This window comes from Lynx rufus, unplaced genomic scaffold (genome assembly GCF_022079265.1).
Source record: "Lynx rufus isolate CCGP_SWC_20201006 ecotype Redwood Valley unplaced genomic scaffold, mLynRuf1.p SCAF_3, whole genome shotgun sequence".
Taxonomy (NCBI): Eukaryota; Metazoa; Chordata; class Mammalia; order Carnivora; family Felidae; genus Lynx; species Lynx rufus.
In genome coordinates, this window is record NW_025814845.1 from 14,754,335 (window position 1) to 14,774,085 (window position 19,751).

The following is a 19,751-nucleotide window of genomic DNA, read 5'->3' on the forward strand; positions in this document are numbered from 1 at the left end:
TTCAAAGGCCAAACAGTAATTATTTCAGGCTTAGTTGGCCAAGAAGCAACATTGAAAATATTATATTGGTACTTATGTAACTATTCACAAACGTTAAAAATATTCTTAGCCCACAGGCCCATCAGGCCAGGTGTGGACCATAGGCTGTACTTTGCCAGCTTCTCTATAGTGAATCATTCACACTGTCCAGGATAGAATCCAACATTATTAGACACATGAACAATATTTTTTTCTTATTTATTTATCTTGAGAGAGATGGTGCAAGTGGGGGAGGGGCAGAGAGCAAGAGGGAGAGAGAGAATCCCAAGCAGGTTCCCCATGCCATCAGCACAGAGTCCAACCCAACAAGGGCTTGAACCCACAAACCATGAGATCACGACCCAAGCCAAAGTCAAATGCTTAACCAACTGAGCCACCCAGGCACCTCAACATTTTTTAAATAATAAAATATAAAACATATTCAAAAGCAAAGAAGACAGTGGTGATGATTCCAAGATAACCTAGATATTGGAAATAGCAGGCAAGAATTTAAAAGCATCTATTATAAATATGTTAGAAGACACAAAGAAAAATATGCTTCTAATAAACAGACAGGAAATCTCAGGAGGGAAACAAAAATTGTAAAATAGAATATTCTATCCCCGAAATTCTCAGACAGAATTCTCAAGTCAGAATGCCTTTATTTTCTTGATAATTTTTTTTAATGGCACCTCTTTGAATCTGCAATGATATTACCCTAAGTTGCTCTAAAAGAGTTTGGAAACTACAGACCTATTCTTAAATAGATAGAAGTAGGAAGAATAAATAGTAAGAAGGGTGGCTCAGTCGCTTAAGCATCTGACTCTTGATTTCGGCTCAGGTCATGATCTCTCACAGTTGTGAGACTGAGCCCCACGATGCACTCTGCATTGGGCGTGGAACCTGCTAAAATTCTCTCTCCCTCTCACTCTGCCTCTCCCCCACTCACACCTGTGCACACACACTCTCTCTCAAAAAAACAAAACAAAAAAAAAGAACGAAATTGGTAGGAAGGAAAAAAGAGAGAGACACAAGAGAGAAGAAAAAAGAAAATTCAATGCCTACAGGTTAAGATTTTACCAAAATAAAATATATAGTGATAATATCATATATTTTCACTCTGTTTTTTTATACTTTATAACGCTCATTCAAATCAATGATTTTGGTGATCATACCAGTCATTGGGTTAACAGGACAGGTGTTAAATCTTTTATACTGATGGAGTAGAGAAAGGAAATACAGTATCTTAAACTGTAGCATTAACCTACGGTGAAAATTAGGTGATCGCTAAATGTGAAAATCTGAGTTTAGCAGCAGTAAATGGTTAGAAATTAAGTTTGGTACAAAAAGTTTGCATTTTTCCTCCTAAAACTTTTAACAAAAACAGTCTCCAACTTTTTAACAGTGTTTCCCTTTCTTCCTATACTTTTCTGCTCCACAACTGGATGACAAAGGTAGCTATTTAATTTCCGGAAATGAGTAACAATCAGGAAAAGGAAAACCAAATGTTTGTATTTTTAAGTGCAAGAAGATAAAATGTTAGTTCAAATTCTAACACTTCAATTCTGAAATACAGAAAATCCACGGAGACGATTCCTCATCTAAAAAAGTTTACCTGGCAATCAACGAGCAGTTGTGAATCATGTTCTTTTCCACAAAGATACCTTGAGATTCATCAGTTTCAACTATGCGTCCATCCTGATACCACAACACTTGCATGTCCTGATCAATATATGAAGCCATACACTGGAAGGGAAGGCTGTCTCCTTCAAACACAACTTGACGATGAGAAGGAGTCATGTAGAAAGATGGTAATTCAAGGGGTGGATCTACAGACCATAAAACAAAGACTCAGGAAACAGATACCACACTATATTCACTCTCCAGAGTTAAAGGCTATTGAAACTCTTTTTTGGGGGGGCCGCTGGGGTGGTGCAGCCAGTTAACCGTCCAACTTTGGCTCCGGTCATTCATGATCTCACGGTTCATGAGTTTGAGCCCCGTATCGGGCAATGTGCTGACAGCTCAGAGCCTGGAGCCTGCTTCAGATTCCGCGTGTGTCTCTCTCTCTTTCTCAAAAATAAATATACACAGAAAGAAAAAACTCTATTATGAAAACAAAATTTTTTTTAATTTATTTTTAACGTTTACTTATGTTAAAGAAAGACAGAGAGAGAGAGAGAGAGAGAGAGAGCGCAAGCGCGTGCATAAGCGGGAGAGGGGTAAAGAGAGAGGGAGACACAGAATCCAAAGCAAGCTCTAGGCTCTGAGCTTGTCAGCACAGAGCCTAACACAGGGCTCCAGCTCCAATTCACGAGCTGGGAGATCCCAACCTGATTTGAAGTTGGATGCTTAACCAACTAAGCCACCCAGGTACCCCCAAAGCGATAGAAATTCTAATTAAAATGTTTTAAATGAAAAAAACAAATTTTCCCCAGTGACCAGCATTTTCATGCTAGCACCAACAAGGCTCCTACTGAGATAAGTGGCTCCTAAATGAAAACAAAATTAGTAAAATTAAAATGAAACCATTTCATAATTAGTTCTGACATTTAAAGTTGTTCCTGTTTTGTGGTATCTAAGCAATTACTAAGAAAACAAATTGTAAAATAATACTTAAATCTGGAGAATGGAGCTGGTGATAAGTAAATACTGATAGACATACAATTTTAGAATACATTTAGAAGACAGCATTACCTTTGATTAAACCACTGCTTTCTGCTTACATAAGTGATGAAGACTCACTGAGAAAACTTAGAACATTTAAAGAAAAGGGAAAGAAAAATCTTTTAAGATCCCACATATCGTCATCATTTTAACAAGCTGATATGGGTGGGGTGCCTGGGTGGCTCAGGTGGTTCAGCGTCCAACTCTTGGTTCTAGTTCAGGTCATGACCTCATGGTTTGTGAGTTCGAGCCCCATGTCGGGCTCTACATTATCAGCATGGAGCCTGCTTGGGACTCTCTCTCCCTGCCCCTTTGCTGCTCATGTGCACTCTCTCTCTCTCAAAATAAATAAACTTTAAAAAAAAAGATTAATTAAAAAAATAAAAGCTGATATATTTCCTTCCGGTCAGAAAAATAACAGGGAGGAATTCTAAATAGTGCAAAACTATACACAAATACCATGGGCTCATTAAGGCCTTTAGAATACTTAGTCCACTGTCTACTACTTTTACCTGTATGTACTCTATCCTCTCTTTTATTTTTATTTTTTTAAGTTTATTTATTTATTTTGAGAGAAAGAAAGAGAGAGAGAGGAGAGAACACAAGGAGGGGAGGGCGGAGAGAGATGGAGAGAGAGAATCCCAAGCAGGCTCCGCACAGCATGGAGCCCAATGTGGGGCTCAAACCACGAACCATGAGATCATGACCCGAGCCAAAGTCAGATGCTTAACCAACTGAGCCACCAGGTGTCCAAGTTGTGGTCTATCCTAAAGAGTAACAGCACATACGCAAACACACATACAAAGAAATGAATCCTTGGAAATTATTAACAAACTAAATACACAGTAATAAGGAAGCGGTCAAGTTACAGCTACATCTGTATCATGTACTGGTATGCATCTCTTTTATATGATGAGGAAATGGGTTTACCTCATCTCCAGTTTTAAAAAGTTACAAAATATTATTAGCGTATGATGAGGTTTTGGTCAAAACACAGGAAAAGGATGAAAAAAATATACTGAGTTATCTTTGACAACAGCTACCTTTGGGAATGCAAGCATGGGCTTTTTTGGGTTTGTTTTTAATTTTTTTAGTGTTTATTTATTTTTGAGAGACAGAGCACAAGCAGGGAAGGGGCAGAGAGAGAGGGAGACACAGAATCCAAAGGAGGCTCCAGTCTCCACACTATTAGCACACAGCTCGTTGTGGGGCTTGAACTCACGAACCATGAGATCATGACCTGAGCCGAAGTTGGATGCTTAACCAACTGAGCCACCCAGGCACCCCATAGGTTTGCTTCTTTTAGTGTCTTTTCTCTTCCAGCTTTATTGAGGTATAACTGACAGAACTATAATATATTTTTCTGTTTATTTTATTCTTCCCACCCATGTTTAAAATTGTAAGATATTTAAAGTGTACATCATGATAATTTGATATATGTATATGTTATTTCTTTTCATAAATCTTAATTTTCATCTAATGAGCATATTTTACTTGTGAAACTACAACAATAAAGATAATAAAGAAAAAATGTAAACAAGTATAGAACTGCTTATTTCCAGACACAAAGTCTGGAATCTCCTCTTACCATTTTAAGGAATATTTTCGGTTTATGTGTATTTTTTTTTCTTTTTCTTTTAATAAATATGTTGTATTTCCCTCAAGTCTTCAAATACTCTTCAAAATTATGAATTTTAATAGCTGCATTATTATAAATAGATGTGTCACAAGTAATTCAGTCAATCCCCTATTTTTGAGGATTGAAGATATGCTTATACTTAAATACTGACTAACATAGCTGATCATTTCCTAAGAATTACACCCTCCTATAGAATCACTGGATTAAATTGTATCAAATTTTTGAGAACACCGATACATACTGCCAAAGTATGTGTCAAAAGGCTCTATTAATTCACACTCCTACCAACAAGTACTATGATTGCAACCTCAGATTTTTTTTTTTTACTATCAAATTCCTGATTTGCCAACTGATAGAAAATTTGAAGATTGTCTGAACTTGCTTTTCGTACAGAAAGCCGTTCAAAACCTAAGAACTTTAAACACCCATCCAAAACTGTTTTATCCAGTTGACTTAACTATTCACATACACTAAATATGTATTATCAGATCCATGAAGAGTAACGGTTGTAATCAGTTCCATCACAGTGTGAAGAGAACTTCACAGTTTGTCAAGAAAAAGACAGTAGCAAGTAAAATATGGCAAACACTTTCTCTCTTTCTCTTTCTCTCTTACCACACGTCAACAACTCCTGCTTCACACCCGTGACTGGCTGAGCCTGAAGAGACTTAGGATAAACACACCGCGTGTCCCGGACAGTGATGTTTCTCTCCTTTACCCAGCGATGCATCCACAGTATGTTACAATCACACAGAAGATACTCAGTCTGAAACTCTCTGTAACATACAAAATTCAAATTAGTGATTACAGTGAATGTAATAAAATGGCATGTTTGCTTTATACTGCTGGCTTCTGCTTTGACAAGCACACCAGTGCTCACCCTGGGATGCCTGGGGCACAAACCACCCACCGGTTGTGTTCTCCTTGCTAATGAGAGGACAGGAGGAATGGCTGACCTCAGCTCTCCCCCCCTGCTAATCCTGAGACTGACCGCTTCAGATCAAAGCTGGTATGCAAACAAAATCTACACATCATCCCTCTTCTATGTAACAGGCTCCTGAATCCCAGGGTCTAGAATAGCAAACCTCCACCTTCTGGGCCTATCAAACTTCTACCCATTCATCAAAAAGCATGGGGACACGAACACATTATGTAATAGGGGGACAAAACATAGACACAACTAACACAGAACCTAACACATCCTGCACAAATAAATCAAAGTGCAAAGAACAAATATAACATGTGTGTTCCTAGCACGGACTGTGCATCAGCACAGGCTTCATCTCATTAATTCTGGCAAAAAAAAAAAAAAAGGAGGTGGGATGAGTGATACACAAAAGAGAAAGTAAATTTTAGAAAACACTACGGAAGGACGACTGGACTGACTTCTAACCCCTAAGCACCACTTTCTGGTTGGTTTCCAGCACGCGGAGGTAAAAACACTAGCCATTTTTCCCAATTTTTGGATAAAAATACCTCCTACATTCCTACTGCCCAAGGTCTCAAAAGCCAGATTACTCTCCGTAGTCCTTATTTCTAAACTTACAGAAATGGTTGACTTGAGCCTACTACATATGCCAAATAGAGATGTTTTCATTCACTAAACAATGGTAATGGCAACAAGAAGAAAGACGAGACAGACTTTGATCCACGGTGGCTCTTCAAGTGGATACATGTGTCCATATCTATGATGGAGAGGAGCCAGACGAATGCCTAAGTATTAGCTACATCTCAGTGAAAACTGCTAAACAGTACACCTAGAAAATTAAAGGAGAAGGGCAGAGAAGAGACAGGGAAGGAAAGGTTAAAAAAAAAAAATGGAGACGACAAGGCACAGTAGGGAAGAAGACAGCATACACCAGATAGCGTCTGCAAGAGAAGACGTTTTTCCCTGGAAAAATAATCAACCCCATAAATTATACACAATAAAGATTTGAAAAACATTATATTTAACTGTATCTCCAATAGAAATTAGTATAACTTACAGTTTGAAATATATTATGGTTTAATGTGGAAATACAATTACCCTCAAAAGGAACTCCCATACAATCTCAGTTAAAACTGTTTTGGGAGGAAAAAAAAAGATCAGCCAATTCTAAAGCTACAGAGAGCTATGTCAATATGATCTTACGTTGGTTTCGTAAAGCAGGCATTCTACATAAACAATCCTAGAAATTTCAGTAATTAGTTGTGAATTCAGTTTGGGGAAAGGGTTACAAGATAAAAGTAAAACCCTAAAGTATAAAATATTCTTCACAATAGACTTTCATAGGGAAGGATATTTTATACTTTGAGGATTCAACTAGTCAAACAATCTTTTCTAATTTGAAAATAAAGTGAAAGAGAATGAATTGCCCATTTATTTACTCTAAATATAGAGACAGTATTCTAAGGAGAAAATGGCTGTCCCAGTCTGAAACACATTACTCTGGTTTATAGTATGCTTTTCAATGAGAATTCATGCTCTCAACTGAGAATCTAACTTTTGCAAAATTTCACATTTTCCCCATGAAGTCTCTTAAACCATATAATAACTGTTTTTAATTCTTAAAAAATCAAGATTTATTTTTCAAAACAGGAAAAAAAAATTTTTCTTACTTACAATGACCGTAATGAACCAAGATAATCAAAAGTTCCTTGAGATAATGAAGAAAACAAATTCCCTGAAAGGTTTCTGGGAAAGAAAAAAGAAAAAAAAAAAGGAAATAATTTCATATAAAAAATACAATTATGTATCATTTTACACAATTTTCTAAAGTGTCCTATAATCACTGAGTAATGTTATAAAGAATTTATGAAAGTTGTTTTAAATCTTATAAAAAGGAGCAAGTAGTAAATACTTTATCCAAGGATGAATAACTTTGTTCTCAGCCTATCTCAAGTAATAAAATTAAAGTTATTACTATCACATAGGATTTTCTACCAAATACCAGGCGAATCTAAAAGCTACCTTACTAATAAGGTAGAGCCTTAGTCATGCTCTCATTTTAAGTAAATCAGTCTTCTTATGTTAACTCCGCATCATGTAAGAAAGCAGAAATTTAAAAACCAGAAAAGGACAAGGACAAGGATGATCTGAATAATCATCAGCAGCAACCCACAGGAAGCGGATAAAAAATGTGAACAGAGTGGAAAGAGTCCAGGGTTTAAGACGGACATAATTCAGTGTGGGCCTTGGGAAAATTACTTAACCTATTTTGTTTCCTCCCCTTGTATCAGATGACTTTAATAAATACCTAACCCTTGCTGAGTTTTGTATGAATTAAACCCAGAACGTCCCATGCTACAATCTGAGTGGTTTGGTAAACCCAGAAGTATTCCGCGCTTGACCATAAGCTCCGGGAGCAGCAGGACTTGTGCGTCTTATCTATCAGGGTACCCCTGGCAGCTAGTAACAAGCTGTGGTACACAGTAGGTGCTCCGTGGTGGTGGCTGACTATTCGGGATGTGGACTCCACTTCAGGAGGCTCTGAATACTAAATCAGGACTGAGGGCACCGGAAAAATGGCAGGAAGGTCAACCCCCACAAGATCTGAAGATCTGTTCTCAGTCTATAGTACTATCAAGAATAGATACAATTTAGACCTAGAATTCTCAAAGGAGATGCCCTGAGACTTGGGAAAAAGCCTGCCTCTCACTGGGGTCTGGACTGAATCCCTCCTGTGTGGACAATCAGGTAGATGGATTCCCTGGTGGGGAGAGGGGACAGAACTGATCCGGGAAAGGTCAGCCATTCCTGTGACATCTGCAGTCGTGTATTCCTGGATGGGAAGACTTAATATGACACAAATGCCAATCCTTCACAAATTAATATACAATGAAATTCAGAACAAAAAAAAAAAAAAAAAAAGACCTCCCTGGATTGGCTTTTAAATATAATATACGAATTTTTGATAGAAAAGGCCTGGATAAAAGGGTTCAGATTCTCATAGGAGAGCTGCCTAGGAATGTAAGCAAACAAACAAAAAAGGAGATTTGCCATTAAAAGAATGATGAAAGAGATGCCCTTCTCTTTTCTGGCCTATCAGAAGGGATACTGAATGTGGATTTTGAAAAGGGTATTACAGATGGAAGTGTAAATCATTATTATATTTTTAAAAAGTAACCTAGGGGCACCTGAGTGGCTCAGTGGGTTTAGCATCCCATTCTTGATTTTGGCTCAAGTCATGATGTCACAGTCCTGGGATCGAGCCCCACACAGGGGTCTGCACTGGGTGTGGAGCCTGCTTAGGATTCTCTCCCCGCTCCCTCTGCCCCTCCCCAACCCGCATGTCTGTGCTCACTCCAGCGCGCGCGCGCTCTTTCTCTCTCTCCTCTTGAAATTAACTTAAAAAAAAAAAAAAGTAACGGGGTGCCTGGGTGGCTCAGTCGGTTGAGCGTCCGACTTTGACTCAGGTCATGATCTCACAGCTTGTGAGTTCGGGCCCCGCGTCGGGCTCTGTGCTGACAGCTCAGAGCCTGGAGCCTGCTTCTGCTTCTGTGTCTCCCTCTCTCTCTGCCCCTAACCTCCTCGCATTCTGTCTCTGTCTCTGTCAAAAATAAATACACATTAAAAAAAAAAAATTAAAAAAAAAAAGTAACCTACATGCAATTAAAATGAACAACAGTACCTGTATGAAGCTATCCTACGTGGAATTACATGATTACTTGGATCTGTTTAAACCAATGTAGGCAGGAAGGCAAAAGAGATGGGAGGCATAACTAAAACAAGACTGGTTATGAAGTTGCTAAGTGTTAAAAAAGGAGGAAGGCTACATGGAAATTCCTTATATAATTGTCTCTAATTTTTTTTTACAAGCTTGAAAAATTCCTTAATAGTAAGTTGGAAATAAAGCTCTATCCTATAAATACAGGATTTAAGTATAAACAAAATAAAAGCACCTTACAGGGATCATTAGATTCTAATTATTAGGTAATTTTATTCTAATTATTAGTTATTATTAGCGATTTCCTCTTGGAAATCACAGAGGAAGGAATCACACTGGGGTGAGACATGCCATCCTTCCAGGAAATCCCAACACAAACCAATTTTTCCTCCAGCGTTCAAACAGACTGGCTGAACACCAAACAGAGTGACTGGCTTTGGTTTGGGGACCATAAAAACTTACACGTGTTTTAAAACACTACAATCACACTCCAGCTCTGAGAGGCTTACACAGAAAAAGCAAAAGGGAACTGAGAATGACAACGGCACAGCAAAGTCATTGCTCCCCAGTCTATCAGCTCCCTGAATGGAACAGCAGGTGACTTATCCATCCATCCCCCACTCCCACCCTTGCATTGTTGTTTCTTAATGTCTTAATTTTTATTTACTTACTTTTTTGCTAAACAGATACATCTGAATTCCTATAAGTTAAATATATACATCACCTGTGTATATACAGGGATATTTACCAGGGCCAATGGATTAAAGGAAGGGAAAATGCAATCAAATAGAATCTCCTTCAACAGAAGAACAATTGACTAAATTATAATCAGTTCTACACTAGGGATATTCTGTAACTATTAACAAACAAGGACTACGACAACATGTACCCCCTTGAAAACAGATTAATGATATATGGGTACTTTTTTTAAGTAAACTGCTGAGTACAGCACACATTTAAAGCCCTATATGCATGCCCGTACATTTGTGGGAGCAACAGAAAATATGAAAATAAGACAGCCACGTAGTGAGTACAGGCGACCTCACAATGGTATGTCTGAGGTGATGGAAGGAGGCTTAACTTTTCCTTCAGGTCTCTAAATGGTTTTATTACTTAATGACATCACTAACTGTTCAGTTGTATAAAGGAAGTTTTCATAAACACCACTTACCAATTATTTCTGATAGAAAAATATTAAATGTGTAATTCTTAGGAAAAAAAATACCAGATTTAAATTGATCAAAATTCATAAGAAAGAAAAAAAGGAGAAAGCTTTTGATTTGCTGATCTCCTAACAATTTCTCTGGAAATTAACCTCCTAAATGAAGGAGAGAGACTTATAATGAAAATATACAATGCAATTCAGAGGGAAAAAAAAAAAATCTCTGGTTTGGCTTTTAAATATGGTGTCCACAGTGCATCTGGGTGGCTCAGTTGGTTGACTGTCAGACTTCAGCTCAGGTCATGATCTCACAGCTCGTGAGTTCAAGCCCCAGGTTGGGCTTTGTGCTGACAGCTCAGAGCCCGGAGCCTGCTTCAGATTCTGTGTCTCCCTCTCTCTCTGCCCCTTCCCCAGCTCATGCTGTGTCTCTGGCCTTCAAAAATAAATAAACATTAAAAAAAAATTTAAATATAGTATCCATTTTCAGCTCCTCATCTTCGGTTTGCCGGTTATTTCCACTGTTGAGCGGGATAGGGTGGGAACCTCTGGGAAGTTAAGCCCTCACTTCTCTGAGACGGTTCTCCCCAGAAATTCTCCATCAACAAAGGCTGAGATCCACAGATAGAATTAATCAATTGTACCCTCCACATCCATGTCCACTGAAGCCTCAGACTATTTAAAGTTATTTTTGAATTCTTAACCTAAGCCTCTAAAGCCACAGCTTGTTTCAAAACAATGAGAAGCCAGGGCAAGAAGGCTACAGTCTGTGTGCCAAGGTCTCATCCGGCCTCCCTGGCAAGAGGCCTCCATTCCAGCCTCCTTGGCTAAGAAGCCCAGCCAGTCCCAGATGCCAAGTTCCAGGGCAACCCAGAGAGTCCCCTGAAGCAGCAGCAGAGGAAATATCTACAAGAGTGATCCACTGTGGATTCCCTTCTTCTGTACACCTGGTCTTTTGGGGGGGGGGGGGGGGGAGACAGATCTTATGTAAGAAATGCACTATGTGCCCCATTGCTAATCAAATTTGTTTTCCACTTGTTACACTAAGAAAATACTATTTTGGGGTGCCTGGGTGGCTCAGCCAGTTAAGCGTCCAACTCTCAGGTCAGGATCTCTTGACAACGCAGAGCCTGCATGGGGTTGTCTTTCTCTCCTCTCTCTCTCTGCCTCTCCCCAGGCTGGCCTGCTCTCTCTCTCTCAAAATAAATAAACATTTTTTTTTTTAAATATGTTTTTCAGGTTCCTGGGTGGCTCAGTCGTTTAAGTGTCCGACTTTGGCTCAGGTCATGATCTCATAGCTCATGGGTTCAAGTCCAGCATCAGGCTCTGTGTCAGGTTCTGTGCTGACAGCTCAGAGCCTAGAGTCTGGAGCCTGCTTCGGATTTTGTATCTCCCTCTCTCTGTCCCTCCCTTGTTAGCGCATTCTCTCTCTCTCAAAAATAAACATTAGAAAAAAAAATTTTTTAAGTATGTTTTTCTTCCCAGGGGGAAACACGAATTGTTTTTAGCCTTCACAACCAGCACACAGGGTGGCTCAGCCTAGAAACTGGGAAATTGCTGTTGCCCATATAGAATACTTGTCCAAAGTTTCTTGATCCACAGCTCTAGACCTATGTCAACCCAAATTATTATAGGCATCTCCATTACAATGCATTTCTGAACATTAAGAAGCTACCTCAATTGCCAATTTTTCTTAGAACAGTATTTAAAGGATGTTAAGTCAGGTTTACTTCTGTATGTGCCATCAACTGTTGCATTTAAAAAAGCCACAAAGACCTATTACTACATGGGCTACAAAATTATCTCAATCAAATCTCAAAGTAGGAGACCTGGTAGCGCTATTCTTCTGTTTGAATAATTCACCTGAATAAATGTCCTGTAAATTCTCACAACAGGTATCAAAGAATTAATTAAAAATGTAAGAGATGTACCTGAGCTTTAAAACTTCAGCTTTTGAGGGAGAGGAGAGGAGGGGAGAGGAGAGGAGGGGAGGGGAGAGGAGAGGAGAGGAGGGGAGGGGAGAGGAGGGGAGGGGAGGGGAGAGGAGGGGAGAGGAGAGGAGAGGAGAGGAGAGGAGAGGAGAGGAGAGGAGAGGAGAGGAGAGGAGAGAGGAGAGGAGAGGAGAGGAAGAAAAGAAATGAAGAAGGAGAGAAAAGGAGAAGAAGGAGAGAAAAGGAAAAAAAGGAAAGAAAGAAACAAAAGTAAAGAGAGAAAGAAAGAAAGAAAGAAAGAAGAGAGAGACAGAGAGAGAAAAAGAGAGAAAGAGAGAAAGAAAGAAAGAAAGAAAGAAACAAACAAACAAACAAACAAACAGTAAGGAAATAGTAAGGAAACGCCCTAACATAAAGACTGCCCCTTCTAGTTCTTTTGCCGAAGCTATAAATCCATCTGGAACCAAAGTCAATGAAAACAGTAGACTCCAGACTCTTTTTTGTTACTTGAGTCATAGCTATCCAAAAATATAACGGATTTTTCTCCATAAATGCCTCATTTTGCCAATTCCTGTGCAGTCCTCAAAAACCAAAAATACAAAACCCTCAAGAAGAGATAATAAAAGCACTGAAATAAAAGTGCTGTGATACAGCCTCAAAAAAAGAAAAAATGCAATTGGTTTCATTGATTTCCAGTTATGAGTAAAGCTGCACACCAAATCAGTCTTCTATTTCAACACAGGAATATTGGCCGTATACCTCTCCCCCTAAATTAAAGGGCTCACTGAAAAGTATTATGAGTTTGCTAAGAAACAGGAATCCTCTGTGGTATTCTAACAGGTGATCCTAAGTCCCCTCCCTTCCTGCTAGGGTGAACTCATCTCCCTGGTTAAGCCCCCTAACAGCTTTTTCAAAGTTAACATGAATGAAGTTGAAGAAACATTCCGAAAAGCTACAAAGAGACAGAACCAGACACAGACAACCCTCGTAACTAGACCTTCTACTGTAAATCCCGAATTTCCTCCTGCACCCTATTCCCAGATTACTACTCTCTAAAATAGGATTTTATGCCATCTTCCCAGATAAATGTCCTTCAGTGGATTCCTATTGTTAAATCGGATCTAAGCCTCTATCTGCTTCTCATACGCTCCCATATAAAGTTCTATTATAAGGTCGCCTGGGTGGCTCAGTTGGTTAAGCACGTGACTTGGGCTCAGATCATGCTCAGATCATGATCTTGCATTCATGGGTTCAAGCCCTGCACTGGGCTCTGTGCAGACAGCTCAGAGCCTGAAGCCTGCTTCAGATTTGGTGTCTCCTTCTCTCTCTGCCCCTCCCCTGCTTGCACTCTATCTCTGACTCTCAAAAAATAAAATAAAAAAAGCATTAAGAAAAAATTAAAGTTCTATTATTATCGGCCTTACTTCTAGTTATTCCCAAACAGAACCTCTTCTTCATTTTAAAAAAAAAAATTAAAATTAAAAAAAAATGCATTTGATGGCTTATACAAAGTTCTTCTGCATTTATATCGTATGTAAATTTTGAGATAGATACAGACAATTCAAATTTTAATTCATCTTTGTAATAACCTTGAGGTATATTAACCTATATTAACAGATGAAAAATAATCGAAAAGCTCACAAAAGTTAACTCACCCCAAATCACAAAGTCAGAGGCATCACAATTCAAATGGCTATTTTATTCTTCACACCAGTGGCCTTCCCCTTGACAATGGCTTTGCTCCTATTTCCACTTTCATGCATCATTTGTTCTGCTTCTTCTCCTTTCTAACTAACCAAATCTTTACAATCTCTGGACCATTGGCTCACGTTTTACCTCCTCGAGGAAATTTATCCAGACTGGCAAAGCTTCCAACCATCTCTCTCCACACGAACATGTCCTCTGAGGCACATACCACATTGTGTGGCTCTGTGTGTACATGCGTGCATGCGCACAGTAACAGAGTATTAAGTTCTGAGGACAATATGTCTCCAGGATTGAATTTCCAGCTATCTGCTTCTTCTTCTATAATCCCAACAGTTGCTACTTTACTATTAAACATGTCACGGGTATCTATAAATATCTGGGCAATAGTTCACATGCTTTCTTACATTTTAATAGAAAAGCGTACTTACAGCCTAACCAGATTGGTGAGTCCTCGAAATATGTCTGCATTCAGACATCCTATTCGATTGTTTGTCAGATCCCTAAGGAGAAAGGGGAAAGAAAAAATATCTTCAATGTGTTCTCTTGGTTAATGAAGATTTCATACATTCAATATTCAGGAACAGCACCCAGGTGACATACAAGATGTTTTCAGCATCTCTGAGAAGTTTACCTACCTCAAGTGAGTTAAGGGTAGCACTGAGAAAAACGAAGTCTTGCTTTCACTTATTTCTGGCACTTACAGACTACACGCTGTCTAATTATAGGTGCCCTCTGTATTTCAAGCATTTACTCCTATAAATTTTTTTTTTTAACGTTTATTTATTTTTGAGACAGAGAGAGACAGAGCATGAACAGGGGAGGGGCAGAGAGAGAGGGAGACACAGAATCTGAAACAGGCTCCAGGCTCTGAGCTGTCAGCACAGAGCCTGACACAGGGCTCGAACTCACGGACCATGAGATCATGACCTGAGCCGACGTCGGACGCTTAACCGACCAAGCCACCCAGGCACCCCCATTTACTCCTATAAAATGACTCAAGATAAAACTGGAGTGGTAAGGGGCGCCTGGGTGGCGCAGTCGGTTGAGCGTCCGACTTCAGCCAGGTCACGATCTCGCGGTCCGTGAGTTCGAGCCCCGCGTCAGGCTCTGGGCTGATGGCTCGGAGCCTGGAGCCTGTTTCCGATTCTGTGTCTCCCTCTCTCTCTGCCCCTCCCCCATTCATGCTCTGTCTCTCTCTGTCCCAAAAATAAATAAACGTTGAAAAAAAAAAATTAAAAAAAAACAACTGGAGTGGTAAAAAGGAGACTCCATCTACCTTACTGTCTGTGATAGAATTCCTTAGATGGCCTACACAGTTCACGACGCTGGAGAAGTTAGGGACAGAGCTCAGTCTCAGCGAACATCTAACAGACAATAAAGGGGCAAAAAACCAATATATTTGAACTTTTATTTCCTCAAGAATACCTGAAACTTACTGCTTTCTAATGTCATTCCTTAAACAGTCAGAAGTTTTGAGTGTATGGAGAAAACGAAATTAGCTCTTACTTCACAGATCTATCATTCAGTCTCTAAGCCAAATTACTTCAGCAATAGCTAGGTAACAGCCTAGTTATTTTTTCCCTTCACTATTAACTAATAGTTACGGTCGAATACTACTCTCTAAATATGTTTTTCTCCTCAGTCCATGAAACGTTTTCCTTTTTATCTACATAAAATGTTTAGTAGATATTGTTTTCTTCTGCACTGTGTTCTTTCCTCACACCACAGTGAATACAATTTTACATTTTAATCAGATTACATTTAAAAAAATTATTTTTAACATTCATTTTTAATTTTTTTTAATGTTTATTTATTCTTGAGAAATACAGAGACAGAGTGTGAGCGGGACAGGGCAGAGAAAGAGGGAGACACAGAATCTGAAGCAGGCTCCAGGATCCGTGCTACCAGCACAGAGCCCCGTATGGGACTCGAACTCACAAGCCTTGAGATCATGACCTGAGCCAAAGTGGGATGCTTAACTGACTGAGCCACCCAGACACCCCAAGCATTTATTTATTTTTGAGAGAGAGAGAGAGAGAGAGAGAGAGAGAGAGAGCGCGAGCGCACAAGCAGGGGAAGAGCAGAGAGAGAGGAGACACAGAATCTGAAGCAGTCTCCAGGCTCCAAGCTGTCAGCACAGAGCCCGATGCGGGGCTCGAACTCACAAACTGTGAGATCATGACTTGAGCCAAAGTCAGATGCTGAAAAGGCAACTGAGCCACCCAGGCACCCCTGGGAAACCGCATTTTAATTGGGAGATAATAATTGACAATTTCTGTAACCTTCAAATAACATAGCATGGCTTTCAGCATTTTTTCCATCACAAGACTTAGTAAACTATATACAAGAAAACCCTAAAACAATGAATCTTAATTTTTATCAGTTCTTAGATTTGGAACCATTCACCCCTTGGATGTTGACAAAAGGGTTTGAACAAGGTTCTAAACCAAACTTTCAGAAATATTTTTAACACATTTTCTTCAATGTCTGTCTTATTCTTTGTAATGGAAAAGTACCTATGCTTTGAGCCACACTCTAAGCTACTCTTTAGAGAAGGAATCTGTACCAGCCGTTTCTAAACTAAAACTGTTGGATTCTCAACCGTATGCTTGGTAACAGCAGAAACTTTATTAGCCAGACTAGAAATTAGAAATGGTAAGGATCTAGCATCTGAACCAGGTACTTACTCGCCAAGTGTCTCCCTTAGATAGTTCAAAAGCTAGCTTAGGTAATCCTGAGGTTCCCTGACTTTACAGCTTTGCCTTCTCTATCTTACAGCAACTTTTGATAAAAGAATCTTAAGCAGTTCAAAACTGAAACTTTATCTGCGCCTGCTGGGCTCCAGGACCCTGCTCCTCACAATGTTAAAGTGAAGTATTTAATCCTGTGGGACTTTTTTTTATTCCAGCCGATTTTCTTTTTATTTCTGGGTTTTACTGTTTAAGAAAATTAGGCATCATTTCGTGAATTGTTGCTTAAGCAAGCATTTCTGGGCTCTATTCATTATCTTGTCTCTCTTCTGAGCTTTAACTGGTGTAATTACCACTGATTCTTTGGGAAACAATTTCATTATAGCTATACCTATTTAAAATGGTATTTAGGTATTGATAATGGGTTTCCATTTAGATGGAGAATCAGCCTGAATGTGTTGATAAAGCAAAAGACAAACTGAATGGGTCTGGGTTTTACCTACTTTTGGTAGTTTATTCTTCAGAAAGCCACTTAATCTTCCTGATTCAAATTATCTATAAAATAAAGGCAAAGGCACGGTACACTTACAAAAACACTTTATGTGTGGCTGTCGAGGGAGATGCACAATTGAAATGAATGATTTAGGGCCTCGTAAGAAGCAGCTCCTGTATCCATAAGCAACTAGCAAACATTACTAACACAGAATATGTTTGTTTCTCATTGAGTTTGCATACAGGATGCTCTCAGCCAGCAAACCGTACACTGTAAGTTCCATTACAAGTCAGCTGTTTGAAATTAAGAATGTATCTTCTAGTGGGAAGATTATTATAAATGGCAATTACCTTCCTGGGCAAGAACACAAGAGACTACTTAATGTGTAATGCAATAAAGAAATGCTCAGGCAATGCAGGGGACAATATTAGTAATTAAATGCTACCAATCAAGAAACTTATTTATTTATTTTGGACGGAAGTACTTGAGAAATTATTTACTAAAGGATAAAGAACTAGACAGAGAATCTAAGATATTCTGCATTATCCTTAAAACAGCCTGATGAAACTGCTTTTTTATTCACAGTCAAGTTCCCTTCAATTCCCATCTCTACATGGAGATATTATTAGCATTTATCTTCCTAAAAAAGAGCTTCCCTCCCAAAAGGCTGGGATCCAGTGGTGTCAATCACAGAGGGAAAGAAGTTGTCTTATCTGGCAGTATGAGGTCACACCCCACCCGCAGAGGGAAAAAAAAAAGCTGGAGGGAAAGCTATTCTAGAAGTTCCCCAACTTTAGCATCAGAATCGCCAGGAGGGAAAAATAAAACAAAGATGGTTCAGCCTCCGCCCCAATTTCTGATAGGGTGAGTCTAATACCAGCTCTCTTGCTTCCTACTTGAGGACTCCCGTTCCTACACCTGGATTCAAACTGACCCATCCAAACATGGTGTCCGTGTGCACCTGGTAAGAAGCACAAAGAAAGTGCCTCAGTAATAAAACAAGCGTATTAAGCTGCTGCTCCTCTCCCCAGTGACCGGTTTAGAGGTGCCTGCAGCCCTTCAATGGCCAAGTTCCACACCCTCGTCTGGGTCGGAACGGCTGAGTCCTAGAAGCTCTTGGAGCTACACTGTAGCTACTGCTCCAGCTCTAAGAAGATCCCAAGCCCACATCCAGGCTCCTGGTCGGTGTATATGATTCCACTAGTCTGCCAACCCCTCTAGGGATCCTGAGTTACCTGTGTATCTCGGAGCTGGGCTCACTGTTGAGCACCCACAACAGACTCCATTTTTGTTTAACGTAACTGATGGTGGTCTCTGTCTCACCACCTGATCCACTGCTGTGCTCAGTTACTACTTTTCCTGGGCTGGAAACCTAACTCTACACCTTGATCCTCTGCAACTCTGATGCCCCACGTAATGCCCCTCCCCTCCAATGCTTATCTTCCTTATCCAGAACTCCAGTCTCCATTAACACCACTGACCTACTCCAGAAGGGCCAGTTTTTCTGACTTGTCTTGTTAAAAAGGCTTAACTGGAAAATAATGGAGAGCAAAGTGCACGAGGAAGAAAACTGATCAGGGGCAAGACCTCCTCCAGACATCCCTGGGCGTCCTGAGTGCACGCATGGCTGATAAAAACAATGAACCACCATCTAGGGCCCTCAACGAAAACCATGGTAATAAAATTTTCTCCTACAGAGTCTGACTGAGATTTTAAACAATTTTACAGAATGAAGAAAGAGAGAATCCTTTAACTCCTACTATGCTTCATCTTCCAGAATTCTGAACACTAAGAAACCCAAGAGAGGAGACTGAGAGGAAGGGTTTCAGAGGAAACGTTTTAGACGAAAAAAAAATTTATTTGTAAAAGTAATTTTTTTTTAATATGCAAAAGTAGCATGGCCAACTCTTACAACTGGCTCTGACTGTAAAAAGGAACGAGTTTTGAATGAAAGAATGATAGATACCGAACGTCAAAAATATTGGGAGGGAAGGTCACTGTCAACATTTAAGTCGTGACATGATTCAACTAAGAACAAACAGAGCTGATTTTACTATACAAATAATATGGAAAACAAGACATTAAAAAAAAAATGAGCAGGCACCCTCAATACCTTAAAAATGTTAAATAATAAAAGAGTATGATAGGGGGCTGGCTCAGCCCGCAGAGGATGCAACTCTTGATCTCAGGTTTGTGAGTTCAAGACCCACATTTGGTATAGAGATTACTTAAAAATTAAATCTTAGGGGCGCCTGGGTGGCGCAGTCGGTTGAGCGTCCGACTTCAGCCAGGTCACGATCTTGCGGTCCGGGAGTTCGAGCCCTGCGTCAGGCTCTGGGCTGATGGCTCGGAGCCCGGAGCCTGTTTCTGATTCTGTGTCTCCCTCTCTCTCTGCCCCTCCCCCGTTCATGCTCTGTCTCTCTCTGTCCCAAAAATAAATAAACGTTGAAAAAAAAAAATTAAAAAAAAAAATTAAATCTTAAAAAAAATAAAATAAAAGAGTATAAAACCAAAAAAAAAAAAAGAGAGAGAGGGACAGAGGGAGGAATGAAAGCAGGTCTCATCCCCAATATCCTTTGTCCCCACCACTCTGTGCTTAACCGGTTTCTCCTTCCTGCCATCAGAAATATGATGTCAACTCTGTATTCAAAAAGTCCTCCTAGCCCCACACTTTTTTTTAATGTTTATTTTTATTCTGACAGATAGAGAGAGTGCAGCGGGGGACGACAGACAAGAGAGGGAGAGAGAGAGAATCCCAAGCAGGCTCTGTGCTGTCAGTGTAGAGCCCCACACTGGGCGCG

At 39.7% G+C, this 19,751-nt stretch overlaps 1 protein-coding gene across 1 annotated transcript in view; it reads right to left on the reverse strand.

Moving 5' to 3' along the window:
- The window catches only part of ADGRA3 (adhesion G protein-coupled receptor A3), a 132,285-nt gene that overhangs the window by 64,563 nt on the left and 47,971 nt on the right, over positions 1-19,751 (reverse strand). Inside the window, exons 4-7 of the mRNA XM_047091213.1 lie at positions 14,196-14,267; positions 6,927-6,998; positions 4,940-5,100; positions 1,634-1,847 (exon numbers count right to left, since the gene is read on the reverse strand). Of these exons, the coding sequence (XP_046947169.1) occupies positions 1,634-1,847; positions 4,940-5,100; positions 6,927-6,998; positions 14,196-14,267 (519 nt within the window). The remainder of the gene's footprint in view (positions 1-1,633; positions 1,848-4,939; positions 5,101-6,926; positions 6,999-14,195; positions 14,268-19,751) is intronic.